This window comes from Octopus bimaculoides, chromosome 1, assembly GCF_046866305.1.
Source record: "Octopus bimaculoides isolate indiv1 chromosome 1, ASM4686630v1, whole genome shotgun sequence".
NCBI classification, from domain to species: Eukaryota; Metazoa; Mollusca; class Cephalopoda; order Octopoda; family Octopodidae; genus Octopus; species Octopus bimaculoides.
Genome location: NC_142928.1, coordinates 185,200,926 through 185,215,726, shown reverse-complemented (window position 1 = coordinate 185,215,726; position 14,801 = coordinate 185,200,926). Strand labels below are relative to the sequence as shown.

Sequence of the window (14,801 nt, the reverse complement as noted above, 5' to 3'; positions counted from 1 at the left end):
TGTATACAAAAAGCCCCATTCAAGCGTAGCCAATGCCAGTTATTGCCTGACTGGCACCTGTACTGATGGCACATAAAAAGCACCATTCAAGACTGATCAATGCCAGTGCTGCCTGACTGGCACCTGTTCCGGTGGCATGTAAAAGCACCCACTACAGTCTTGGAGTGGTTGGTGTTAGGAAGGGCATCCATCTGTAGAAACCTTGCCAGATCAGATTAGAGCCTAGTACAGCTTCCCAGCTTGCTAGTTCTCAGTCAAACCGTCCAACCCATGCCATCATAGAAAGTAGACGTTAAACAACAACAACGATGATGATATATATGTATATATATATATATATATATCTGTTAAAGTCTGTCATACCGGCCATGACGAAGGGAAATAGCCCTGAAACTCGAGTCGCCTTTATATATATATATATATATATATTTATATTTATATATTTGATCCTTTATATTGAACACTCAATATTTCATCTACATTCAATACTTTATTTCATGGTGCCATCCATTTTTATTTTATTTTATTTTATATTATATATTGTATATTATATTATATATTCCATATTCTATACCCCACATTGGTTCTGCAGGAATATAAATAAAACATAAAAAACAGACAGTGTTGGAACTCTTTTAAACAAAATAATATATTCCTCTATACACAATCATACAAAAAAAAACCCTTTTTTGTATTTATTTTTACTCGCATATATATATATATATATATATATATATATATATATATATATATATATATATATATATATATATATATATATATACAGATATAGATATATCATCATCATCGTCATCATTTAATGTCTGCTTTCCATGCTGGCATGGATTAGACGGTTTGACTGAAACTGGTAAGCTGTGAAGCTGTACCAGGCTCCAGTCTGATTTGGTTTGGCTTCTACAACTGGATGCCCTTCCTGACACCAACCACTCCAAGTGGATAATGGGTGCTTTTTTACATGTCACTGGCACAGATGCTTTTATGTGCCACCAGCACAGGTACCAGTTACATGACACCAGCATCGGTCACATGGTAACACTGATATGTGTGTGTGTGTATGCCTTTGTGTTCATGTCTATTTCTCTTCCCTCCTCCCACTCGACAAGTGGTGTAGGTTTGTTTACATCTCCTTAATTTAAAGGCTCAGCAAAAGACCACTAGAATAAGTACAAGAATCAAAAAATAACTCCTGGGATCAATTTATTCAACTAAACCCTTCAAGGCTGTGCTCTAGCATGGCCATTATCCGATTGAAACATAAAAGATGAAACAAGATAGAACAGCACTATGTGTAATATTTAATTTCAGAGAAAATTCTCAAAGAAACTCACCAATTCTTGTATTGTGTGGGATAGGGTAACTATTTGCTGACTGTAAGCCCTACTTTTATGATTTCTTGTTTAAAATCTTAAAATAACCATATTAAATTTTTATTTTTCTCACTTCATTCTCCCCACTCTCTCTCTTGCTCTTTCTCACTATCTCTCTCTCTCTCTCTCTCTCTCTCTCTCTCTCTCTCTCTCTCTCTCTCTCTCTCTCTCTCTCTCTCTCTCTCTCTCTCTCTCTTTCTTGCTCTTAGACAACACTTTCTGGCAGAAATGGTACAATTCCCCATCACTAGAATACACCCAACCTCAAGACAGGCGTCTGTTCAAAGAGATTCTACATGCAGAAAAAGAAAGGTAAGTCATCATCATCATCATCATTTAATGTCCACTTCTATGCTGGTATGGGTTGGACGGGTTGACTGAAAACTGGTAAGCTGGGGAGTTGTCCCAGGTTCCAATCTGATTTGGCATGGTTTCTATGGCTGGATGCCCTTCCTAACACCAACCCTTCCAAGAGTGTAATGGGTGCTTTTTACATGCTACTGGCACAGGTGCCTGTTACAAAACACCAGCATTGGCCACAACTACGATCCCACTTGGTTTGACAGGTCTTCTCAAGCACAGTATATTGCCAAAAGTGTTGGTTACTTGTCCCGGCCTCCGTGAAGCCACTGCCTTCATGTAATCTACTGTAATAATACACTTATGTATTTCTCCATCGCAACATATGAATGAGAAAGGAAGGGGGTGATAGATGAATAAGGAAGGAAGGGGTGAAAAAAAAAATCAAACAGCGTTTCAACTCTGTGTGTATGCAAAAGAGAGGTATTTGAGTGTGTGTTTGTGCAATGGAAGTGGCATGGTGAACATTCAACGCTGAAAAGAAAATCAAACAGCGTTTCAACTCTGTGTGAGTATATGTGTGTGTATGCAAAAGAGAGGTATGTGAATGTTTGTGTGTGTATGTGCATGTGTGTGTGTGTGCAATGGCAGTGGTATGGTGAACATTCAATGCTGAAAAGAAAAATCAATGTTTCAACTCTGTGTGTGCATGTACAAGGGGAGTATGTGAACGTTTATATGTGTGAACCAGTGTTCTTTCAGTAACAAACAATGATCAATGTCACATCTCAAAAGACAACCACTAGATAACATTAACAAGTGTATTAATTTAATTTACAATCTATACTCTATCTGTTTTGTTAATAATAATTATTACAATCACACACACACACCTACACAAACATATACAAACTCATTAGAGAAAATAATAATTGCCTGAATGTATCAAGAATATAAAACAAATGCAGTTGAAAGGTATATTATAAATTTGGTAATAAAAGAATTATTAAACTAAAACCTTGGTTTTGTGCCTTATTTATATACAAAATACTACAATTAACCATCATTTTTGACAGCACAGAGCCAGCCACACACACATATATATATACAATGGGCTTCTTTCAGTTTCCATCTACCAAATTCACTCACAAGGCTTTGGTTAGCCCTTGGCTATAATAGTAGGCATTTGCAGAAGGTGCCATACAATGGCTCCCAATCTGAGACTATGAGTTTGGAAAGGAAACTTGTTAGAATTACTACCACACACACACACAAACACACACACACACAAACACACACACACACACACATGCACACACACATGCACATATACATACACATGAATGGAGCATATACAGATATATGGATGTATGGTTAAGAAGCTTGCTTTACAACTACAGGGTTTCAGGTTCAGCCCCACTGTACGGTACCTTGGACAAGTGTCTTCTGCTATAGCCCTGGGTCAACTTTAGGGTGATTTTGGTTGATGGAAACTGTGTAGAAGCCTATTATATATATATATATATATGTGTGTGTGGGCGTGTGTTGTGTTTGTGTTTGTTCCTCCACATACACACTGCTTGGCAAACTGGTGTTGGTTTGTTTACATCCTTGTAACTTAGCTGTTTGGCAAAAGAGACCAACAGAATAAATACTGGACTTCAAAGAAAATAAGAACTCGGTCAGTTTGTTCTACTAAATCCAAGGTTGTGCTCCAGCATGGCCGCTGCTGTCAATGATTGAAATATGTATGAGCTGAAGGTGAAAGAAAATACATATACACACATATATACACAGTCGTGCACATAGAGAAAGAGAAAATGAAGAACAAGGAAATACCAGCACCACCACCATCATCATCATCATTATCCTCATCACCAACACTACTATCACCACCACCACCACCATCATCATCATCATCACCACCACCACCACCACCATCACTGTCATCATCACCACCACTATCATCATCATCATCATCATCATCATCCCCCATAGCCACCACCTCCACCACCATTACAACACCAACAACAACAACAACAGCAAACAAACAAACAAACAAACAAACCGAAGCATCAGTTTTGCTAGTTTCCCTCTGCCTCCTCTGTTTAACCTCATCAATAAACAATTTTTTTTCAGAATCAATCAACAATTGGAAAGAAATCAATTGGAAATCCAAAGAGAGAAACTTCAATACAAGTAAGACGTTAACATCTTCACAATTTCTCTCGGTCAAACATTGGCATTGCTGCTGCTGTTGCTGTTGTTAGTCTTTTATATTCTTTTACTCTTTTACTTGTTTCAGTCGTTTGACTGTGGCCATGCTGGAGCACCGCCTTTAGTCGAGCAAGTCAACCCCAGGACTTATTCTTTGTAAGCCTAGTACTTATTTTATCGGTCTCTTTTGCCGAACCGCTAAGTTACGGGGGCATAAACACACCAGCATCGGTTGTCAAGCGATGTTGGAGGGACAAACACGGACACACAAACACAGACACACACACACACACACACACACACACATACATATATATACACATATATACGACGGGCTTCTTTCAGTTTCTGTCTACCAAATCCACTCACAAGGCTTTGGTCGGCCCGAGGCTATAGTAGAAGACACTTGCCCAAGGTGCCACGCAGTGGGACTGAACCCGGAACCATGTGGTTGGTAAGCAAGCTACTTACCACACAGCCACAGTTGTTAATGATGATGTTGCTGCCATAGTCATTATCACTGTTGCTGTTGTTATTGCTGCTGCTGCAGTTGCTGCTGTTGTTGTTGTTGTTGTTGCAGGTACATATGCATTTGTTGCGTTTGGAAAGGAGGACTGGTGCATTGGTTCCTATCGCTATATTTCCTGCAAAATGTTCAGACCTATCAGGTTTTGGATGCTTACCAACTACATGGTTCCGGGTTCAGTCCCACTGCGTGGCACCTTGGGCAAGTGTCTTCTATTATAGCCTTGGGCCGACCAAAGCCTTGTGAGTGGATTTGGTAGACGGAAACTGAAAGAAGCCCATCGTATATATGTATATATATATATATATATATATATATATATATATATATATATATATATATATATATGTATGTGTGTGTGTATGTTTGTGTGTCTGTGTTTGTCCCCTCCCAACATCGCTTGACAACCGATGGTGGTGTGTTTACGTCCCCTTAACTTAGCGGTTTGGCTAAAGAGACAGATAGAATAAGTACTAGGCTTACAAAGAATAAGTCCAGGGGTCGATTAGCTCGACTAAAAGGCGGTGCTCCAGCATGGCCACAGTCAAATGACTGTAACAAGTAAAAGAGTAAAAGAGTACATATATAGGTCTGAACATTTTGCTGGAAATATAGCGATAGGAACCAATGCACCACTCTTCCTTTCCAAACGCAACCAAAGCTATGTACCTGGGAACATGTATGTATGTGTGGGTGGGTATATATATATATGTGTCCTCCTCATGTATAATAACAATAACAATTGACTCTTTGGTTGGTAAGCAAGCAACTTACCACACAGCCACTCCTGCACCTACCTATAAGTTTTTATTTCATGCTGACTACCTGATATAATCATCAACGTGATTATATCCTTCAATTCTATTAAGAGTAAATAACATGCAAGGCACCTTGGGCAAGTGTCTTCTACTATAGCCTCAGGCTGGCCAAAGCCTTGTGAGTGGATTTGGTAGATGGAAACTGAAAGAAGCCCGTCATATATATGTGTGTGTATGTATATGTTTGTGTGTCTGTGTTTGTCCCCACCATCATCGCTTGACAACCGATGTTGGTGTGTTTACGTTTACATCACTTAGCGGTTCAGCAAAAAAGGACCGATAGAATAAGTACTAGGCTTACAAGGAATAAGTCTTTGGGTTGATTTGCTCGATTAAAAAGGCGGTGCTCCAGCATGGTCACAGTCAAATGACTGAAAAAAATATAAGAAAAGAATATAAGAATATATGTGGGGTTGGGTGAGGGGAGAATGCGTGTCTGTGTGAGCTTGCCTGTTCGGGTGTTTGTATGCTGTGGTTGTGTATTTGTAGGTGTGTGTATGTGTATAGATAGATATAACAGTTTTACTTGACAATGATGATGATGATGTTAATCATCTCCTTCTCCTTCTTCTTCTCCTTCTTCTTCTTCTTCTTCTTCTTCTTCTTCTTCTTCTTCTTCTTCTTCTTCTTCCATCCAATGTTTTTTTTGATTTTCTTCAGGCAACAATTAGAAGAACTCCTGGAACAATCTAGAAACGAGAAACAATTGATGCTGAGAGAACAGAACAGTTTACAAGAAAAACTAAATAAAGTCAGTGATTTTATTTTAAATTATTGCATTTTATTGAAACGTGTTGCTGCTGCTGCTGCTGCTGTTGTTGTTGTTGTTGTTGTTGTATGGCCCTTTAGTATTCAGACTATTCTGTCAAACGTAATTCTTATCTCGTCATGTTGTTTTGAATTAATCCTGCATTATCTCACGGCTTCTAGATTTCAATGATGATGCTGTTTACTTTTAGAATGACATTGTGGGGTAGGTGTGAGAGGCTGGCTCTGGCTGGTTTGAAAATAAAACAGCTAAACTCTAAGGACCGGATTTAGCTGGTTTAAATGGTTAAAGGGTTAAAGCTGTGCCTCAGCATAGCCATAGGTCAATGACTGAAACCAATACAAAAAGAACAGCAAGATGGTAGAAATGGAAAGTATTAATGCATCTAGTTTTATTACCTTTGTCCTGAGTTCAAATCTCAACTCAGTAATCTCTGTTTCAACGCTTCCTCACTCCCCACTGAGTGACCATTCTCATCATCATTTAACGTCCACTTTTCCTTGCTTGCATGAATCAGACAAAATTTTTTCAGGCAGATCTTCTACATCTGGATGCCCTTCCTGTCACTAACCCTCACCCGTTTCCATGTACGGTAATATTTCACTATGACTAGACATGTTTTTTCATGGAAGACTGGAAAGAAACAAACTCACTTGTATGATGTTGCTGCTCATTTACAACCATCACATAATGTCCCGACAAGGATGCATACATGCATGCATTTGTTGTTGACACTCCATCACTTACGACGTCGAGGGTTCCAGTTGATCCAATCAACGGAACAGCCTGCTCGTGAAATTAACGTGCAAGTGGCTGAGCACTCCACAGACACGTGTACCCTTAACGTAATTCTCGGGGATATTCAGCGTGACACAGTGTGACAAGGCTGACCCTTTGAATTACAGGCACAACAGAAACAGGAAGTAAGAATGGGAGAAAGTTGTGGTGGAAGAGTACAGCAGGGTTTGCCACGATCCCCTGCCGGAGCCTCGTGGAGCTTTAGGTGTTTTCACTCAATAAACACTCACAACGCTCGGTCTGAGAATCGAAACCTCGATCCTATGACCGCAAGTCCGCTGCCCTAACCACTGGGCCATTGTTCCTCCACACATACATACATACATACATACGTACGTACATACATACATACATGCATGCATACAATGGTCTTCTTTCAGTTTCTGTTTTCCAAATCCATTCAAAAGTCATTGGTCAGTCCTGGGCTATAGCAGAAGACACTTGCCTCAGTATCGCACAATGGGACTGAACCCAGGACCACATAGTTGGGAAGCCAGCTTCTTAACCACACACTCACACCTGTGCCTGGTATTTCAAATTGATGTTTTTTGAATTTGCTTTTTACTGAAATTGAATTTTTTTTTTTTTTTTTTACTGAAATTAGGGCTTAGTTACAAAGATGGGGAAGAAATCAAATGATGAAATAGGTTATGAATTATCAACTAATTTATTAATTGCAAATTAATATTTTTTTTTTCTTCAGGAGATAGCAGATCACAAAATATGTTCACAGAATGCAGCAATGAAAATAGCTGAACTCAGTGCAGAATTGCAAACCCTCAGAGAACAAAGTCTTGTGAGTAGAGATGTACCTTAGAGGTTTTATATCAACTAAATATGTCAGGGGATCGTCATCATCATCATCATCATCATCATCATCATCATCATCATCTCTTAACATCTATCTTCCCTGCTGGCATGGGTTTTGCTAAGATCCGACAGGTCTGAGGACTTTGTTATGCGCCAATGTCTGCCTTGACATGGTTTTTGTGGTTGGATGATCTTTCTAATGCCAACCAATTTATAGAATGTACTGAGAGCTTTTCTCATGGCACCACAACTAGTGAGGTCATCATGTGGCTCACAAGACTAAGATCCCCTTTGACTGAGAGGAACGACAATAGAGAGAGAGAGAGGGGAAGCTTTTTGATAGGTGATGAGAGACAGGAAGTTGGTAAGGGAAGTAACTAAATATCACAAGTATTTTGTCCGGGAGTTTAATGGTTCTGTCAATCCCGATGGTCATTTGAACTGGGGCTGTTCATTTACAGATCCTTACCATCTCTATTGAAATGTATTCATTGATATTCAAACACACTGGATCAGATACATCATTTTTGGAGCACATACATCTCCAGTTGAACACTTGTGTCACTAGTGGAGTAATTGAGGTCACTATTGGTAGAGATACATCATTATTGGACCATATGAATAACTGAACACATACATGCCTATTTGAACAAATACATGAATATTTGAACACATACATGCCTATTTAAACACATACATGCCTATTTGAACACATACATAACTATTTGAACACATACATAACTATTTGAACACATACTTACCTATTTGAGCACATACATGTGTCTTTGAACACATACATGCCTATTTGAACACATACATGCTAATATGAATACATACATAACTATTTGAACATATACATGCCTATTTGAACATATACATGCTTATTTGAACACATACATGCCTATTTGAACACATACATAACTATTTGAACACATACATGCCTATTTGAACACATATATGCCTATTTGAACACATGCATAACTATTTGAACACATAGATAACTATTTGAACACATACATAACTATTTGAACACATACATAACTATTTGAACACATACGCACCTATTTGAACGCATACATGCCTATTTGAATGCATACATGCCTATTTGAACGCATACATGCTTATTTGAACGCATACATGCCTATTTGAACACACACATGCCTATTTGAATACATACATAACTATTTGAACATATCATCATCATCATCATCATCATCGTTTAATTTCCGCTTTCCATGCTAGCATGGGTTGGACGATTTGACTGAGGACTGGTGAAACCGGATGGCAACACCAGGCTCCAGTCTAATTTGGCAGAGTTTCTACAGCTGGATGCCCTTCCTAACGCCAACCACTCAGAGAGTGTAGTGGGTGCTTTTACGTGTCACCCGCACGAAAACGGCCACGCTCGAAATGGTGTCTTTTATGTGCCACCCGCACATTTCAATACATACATACCTATTTGAACACATACATGCCTATTTGAACGCATACATGCCTATTTGAACACATACATATCTATATGAACACATACATGTCAATTTGAACACATACATACCTATTTGAACATATACATGCCTATTTTAACACATACATAACTATCTGATTACATACATAACTATTTCAACATATACATAACTATTTGAACACATACATAACTATTTGAACACATAACTATTTCAACACATAACTATTTCAACACATACATGCCTATTGCAATACATACATCAATACTGGACCACATATGTGTCTAATGGAACACCTATATTCCAATTGAACACCTACGTCACTACTGGAATATAGTTGGTCACATAAATACTATTGGATTATATTCAACACTGTTGGAATACATAAGTAAGAATTTGTATGTTACTTATGTAACTAATGGATTGCATATATGCCTATTGGAACACACATATCTCAATTGAATACCTATGTTACAACTGGAACATGTATGGTCAGTAATGCAACACATACATAACTATATCACTACTAGAACACAGATATCCTGCTTGGAATACATGCGTCCCTATTGAAACATAGGGTGTTCCAGTAGCGATATATGTGTTCCAATATGAAGGCTTGTCGGATCTATTTCAAAACGGGAGCACCAGTTTTCATTTATGTTTTATGTAGTGTTTTTGGTACGGAAAGACTTTCAAACTTCGTATACTTATCTATTTTGTGTTATAGAACAGAAAAAAAATTTTGTATTCGAATTTATTTCATGTAAAAAATTGTCTTATTTCGATAATTTCTACTAATCACTGACATCTATTCAGTTGAAAACAGTTAGCGCTGTAACGGTGTATATCGTGTTAATCCCCTAACCCTAACCCTAACCCTAACTAGACTGTTAACCCTAACCTTAACCCTAACCCTAACCCTAAAACTAACCCTAACTCTAGAATCCGAACTCTAAAATTGTTACACACATAGATACGCACAGCGTAATTTATTATATAAACAATATATGCGTATAAATTACGATTAAACCGGATGAAATATGTCACAGGGAATAACATTTTTATGACCGCCCAGCAGTAACTCTATTGAGCTGAATAGACGTCAGTCATTGGTTGAAATTACAGAAATACAACAACTTTAACATGGAATAACTTGCGATGTACGTTTTTTTGTTAAGAAGACTAAGAGTAAAAGATGTTTTATATGACACATTCTACCAGTGTCCCAAGTTTCAAAGTGTTTTGTTAGTGTTTTGTTAAGAAAATACTGGTGCCCCCGTTTTGAAATAGATCCGGCTTGTCTCCCTCTAGAGATCTATGAGCTGCAATGGTAACAGCAATGTATGTGAGCAACTCTCACCAGTATTAGGGTTACACAACACATAGTTTCCTCCCTCATAACACCTTTTAAAGTCAGCTTCTGGTAGCTATTTTCTTATTTCTTTATTGTCCACAAGGGGCTAAACATAGAGGGGACAGACAAAGAGATTAAGTCGATTATATCGACCCCAGTGCGTAACTGGTACTTAATTTATTGACCCCGAAAGGATGAAAACCAAAGTCGACCTTGGCGGAATTTGAACTCCGAACATAATGGCAGACGAAGTACCGCTAAGCATTTCGCTCGGTGTGCTAACGTTTCTGCCAGCTCGCCTCTGATAGCTATTTTCTGGCAGCACACATCCTCTATCTCTTATATGAATGCCAAGGACTTGAGACGTTAGATCAGACATAAGCAGCTTTTTTCCCAGAAGCTAGTTGCATGAAACATGACTCATCATAAGGTGAATTAAATTACTAAAAATTCTAAGGTCATTTTTCATTAAGCATGCTATTCAGGAAGTCCCATGGGCTGCAGTTTACCCATGACTGTATTAGATATTCCATTCTTTACTTCAATTAAACTGATCAATTCTTCTAGAACTCTCTTCTGTATATTAAATCATTGCCAACAGAAAACTTCAACAGTTACTTCAAATTCCAGATTTGATCTTATCAACAGTAAAGTATTTCTATTGCACTTAGTTACAAATAAAACATTTCTTAATGTTGAGATAAAATAAATTAATTATCCCATACAGTGATTGCAGGCCTATGACGTACATGTTAGTAGTGACATGCTGTGGGGTTTTAGGCAACATACAAAAAAAAATATCCCTACAATATCATTATATATATCTTATCTATAAGCACTTACCTAAAACTAAAATAGATACTCTTTTACTCTTTTACTTGGTTCAGTCATTTGACTGCGGCCATGCTGGAGCACCGCCTTTAGTCAAGCAAATCAACCCCAGGACTTATTCTTTGGAAGCCTAGTACTTATTCTATCAGTCTCTTTTGCCGAACCGCTAAGTTACGGGGATGTAAACACACCACCATCGATTGTCAAGCGATGTTGGGGGGACAAACACAGACACACAAACACACACACACATATATATATATATATATACATATATACGACGGGCTTCTTTCAGTTTCCGTCTACCAAATCCACTCACAAGGCTTTGGTCGGCCCGAGTCTATAGTAGAAGACACTTGCCCAAGGTGCCACGCAGTGGGACTGAACTCGGAACCATGTGGTTGGTAAGCAAGCTACTTATCACACAGCCAGTCCTGCGCCTATATACTTTATATATAAGTGACATTCCCATAACAGAATTAATTTTAAAAAATTTTAATTTGACACATTTACCATCATCAATCTAATTTTTATTCTCTCTCTCTCAAGAATTTAAATTGGGACAATCTTTCTTTCCAGAAATTTCCTGACTCCCCAAGGGTTCATCCTCAAAATACAAATCCTTCTTCTGCTAGAACCTGGTATGGTATCATTTTTTTCTATTCTAGTAATCTAGTTGATATGTCATTTAATGAAACATTCTTTATACCTCTTATTTATTTACTACTACTACTACTACTACTACTTATTATTATTATTATTATTATTATTATTATTATTATTATTATTATTATTATTATTATATCATTATCATTATTATTATTATTAATATTATTATTATTATATCATTATTATTATTATTATTATTATTAGTATTATCATTATTATTATTAGTAGTAGTAGTATTAGTATTATCATCATCATCATTATTATTATCATTATTATTATTATTATTATTATTATTATTATTATTATTAAGGTGGTAAGCTGGCAGAATCGTTAGCATGCTGGATGAAATGATTAGTGGTATTTTGTGCTTGTCGTTATGTTCTCGGTTCAAATTCTGCCAAGGTCGACTTTACCTTTCATCAATTTTGGAGTTGATAAATTAAGTCCTAGTGAAACACTGGGGTCAATGTAATACATATATAATAGGGATAACCACTAAGTGGACATCCATTATGCTAGAAGAAAATCACCTACGATCTGACCACTATAGATTGTTCTCAAGAAAATTTTCTTGAGAACAATCTTTAGTGGTCAGATTGTAGATGATCTTCTTCTAGCATAATGGATGTCCACTTAGTGGTTATCCCTATTATATGTATGTAATATAATTTTTTTTGAATCTTCAGATTTTTTCAATATGCTAGGCCACTAGTTTTAAATTGATATTAATCAAATTAATATTCAATTTGTTACCCTTTGGCTCCTGTGCAGGTGACACGTAAAATACACCATTTTGAGCATGGCCGTTGCCAGTACCACCTGGTTAGCCTTCGTGCCGGTGGCACGTAAAAGCACCCACTACACTCTCGGAGTGGTTGGCGTTAGGAAGGGCATCCAGCTGTAGAAACTCTGCCAAATTAGATTGGAGCCTGGTGCAGCCATCTGGTTCACCAGTCCTTAGTCAAATTGTCCAACCCATGCTAGCATGGAAGGCGGATGTTAAACGATGATGATGATGATGATGATATGTGTGTGTTTGGCCTCCAACATCGCTTGACAACCAATGCTGATGTACTTAGGTCCCCGTAGCTTAGCAGTTCGGCAAAAGAGACCAATGGAATAAGTACTAGGCTTACAAAGAACAAGTCCTGGGGTCGATTTCTTCGATTAAAGGCGGTGCTCCAGCATGGCCGTAGTCATGTAAAAGTAAAAGTAAGTGCCAGTTCCAGGTTCAAAGCATCTGGAACTGGTGTCATGTGATAGCATTGGTGTCATGTGATAGCATTGGTGCCAATGCCAAATAAAAAGCACTGATGACACTTTGTAAAGCAGTTAGCATTAGGGAGGACATCCAGGTGGCAGGAACCAAGCCAAAGCAGACTACTGGAGTCTGCTGCAGGTCTGCAGCTGGCCAGCTCCTATCAAACCATCCGACCCATGTCTGCAGGGAGAATAGATGTTAAATGATGATGACGACAGTGATGATTTTGACAAGGAGGAGGAGTTCGTAATCTTTCGTCAATTTATTTCTTCAAGTGTTTTTAGATTTCAAAGGTAATTTATTTTAAGTGAATAAATGTCACATGTATTTATCTTTCCAGTTAAACCTAAATAAAAGATATGAGAGAAAAAGAAAAAAAAGAGTTAAACCTTGAGTTAAACTTGAGTATCTGATGAGTGATGAACCAACCGGAATTGAATCCATTTGTGACAACCACCAGGAATTATATGACTTGTGTATCGTGAGTCAACAGAGAAGGGAATACATGGTCATTCAAGCTGATAGAAATAGTCCTCAAATCTCCCTCAAATTACACCTTACATTTTTGAAAATGTAGAACACTTTGGCGAATGTAGTCCTAGATATAACTGGAACACATTATAGGTTTGCTCTGAAAGACCTGACTTGGAATTACAACCATAACAACAACAACAATAGCAAACATAACCTGGATATCACATGGTTATCCTAAATACAAAGCGTGATATCTGTTCTCAGTTTTATTGATCTCTAATATATAAAATAGAGATGTGTGTGTATTCGCTTATCACGTGAAAACGGCTTCACCATTTACTTCCATACTTGTGATGCATGAATAATTTGACCTCGGATAAATGTTAGGCTCTTCATTTGATTTTTTTATTAAAAATAAATAATATTGCTTTATATTTATGATTCACTTCTTTAAAAAGGTTCCTCAATGTCACCTTCCGGTATTGACGTAACAACGGCAATAAGCTTCACTCTCTATTTGGACGTTTTTGTACCAAATGCTTACATACTTGTGATGAAATGTCAACTTCCGGTATTGACGTAGCGTGCATGTAGTATTTACTCTCTCTCTCTCTCTTTCATACACACGCACACACACACACACTCACACAAAAAGATCTATGCATATTTATGCATGTACGTATACATGACCTCTCTCTCTCTCTCACTCTCTCTGTCACACACACACACACACGTCCATTTCATCTGATGTGTGATACTCTGTGTGTGTGCATGCGTGCGTGTATGTGTGCGTGGGGGGTTCCACAATCGCTATTTATTTCAATTACTCTTGTGAGGATATTGACGTAAATCATTTTTTTCATTTAATCCCCACTTTAATTTTCGTAAAAGTTTCCAAGTACCAATGAGGCTTTTTGGCACATCTTCAATTTTCCCATTCATGAGAGGTGCCCAGCCATCATTCATCTGAGAGTCCATCTACAGAATGTCCTCAAATTTCTATACAGCATATTTTGCTTTTTTTCATCCAGTATATAAGCAACAATTTCGTTCCCGAGCAACGCCGGGTGCCTCTGCTAATTATATATAAACTGTTGATATCGGAATATTTGAAGTTTGTAAT

General features: G+C 37.7%; 1 protein-coding gene across 2 annotated transcripts in view; it reads left to right on the top strand.

Annotated features, from left to right (window-relative positions):
* LOC106881161 (uncharacterized) overlaps nt 1-14,110 on the top strand; it is a 47,181-nt gene extending 33,071 nt beyond the window's left edge. The window contains exons 12-17 of one of the 2 annotated variants that reach the window (XM_052973156.2): nt 1,598-1,700; nt 3,828-3,887; nt 5,910-6,000; nt 7,520-7,612; nt 11,854-11,915; nt 13,545-14,110. In XM_052973156.2, the coding sequence (XP_052829116.1) occupies nt 1,598-1,700; nt 3,828-3,887; nt 5,910-6,000; nt 7,520-7,612; nt 11,854-11,915; nt 13,545-13,548 (413 nt within the window). In that variant the 3' untranslated portion in view covers nt 13,549-14,110. Of the gene's footprint in view, nt 1-1,597; nt 1,701-3,827; nt 3,888-5,909; nt 6,001-7,519; nt 7,613-11,823; nt 11,916-13,544 lie in introns of both variants that reach the window. The other variant, XM_014931450.3, reaches the window with a different exon arrangement.
* The last annotated feature ends 691 nt before the right edge of the window (nt 14,111-14,801 follow it).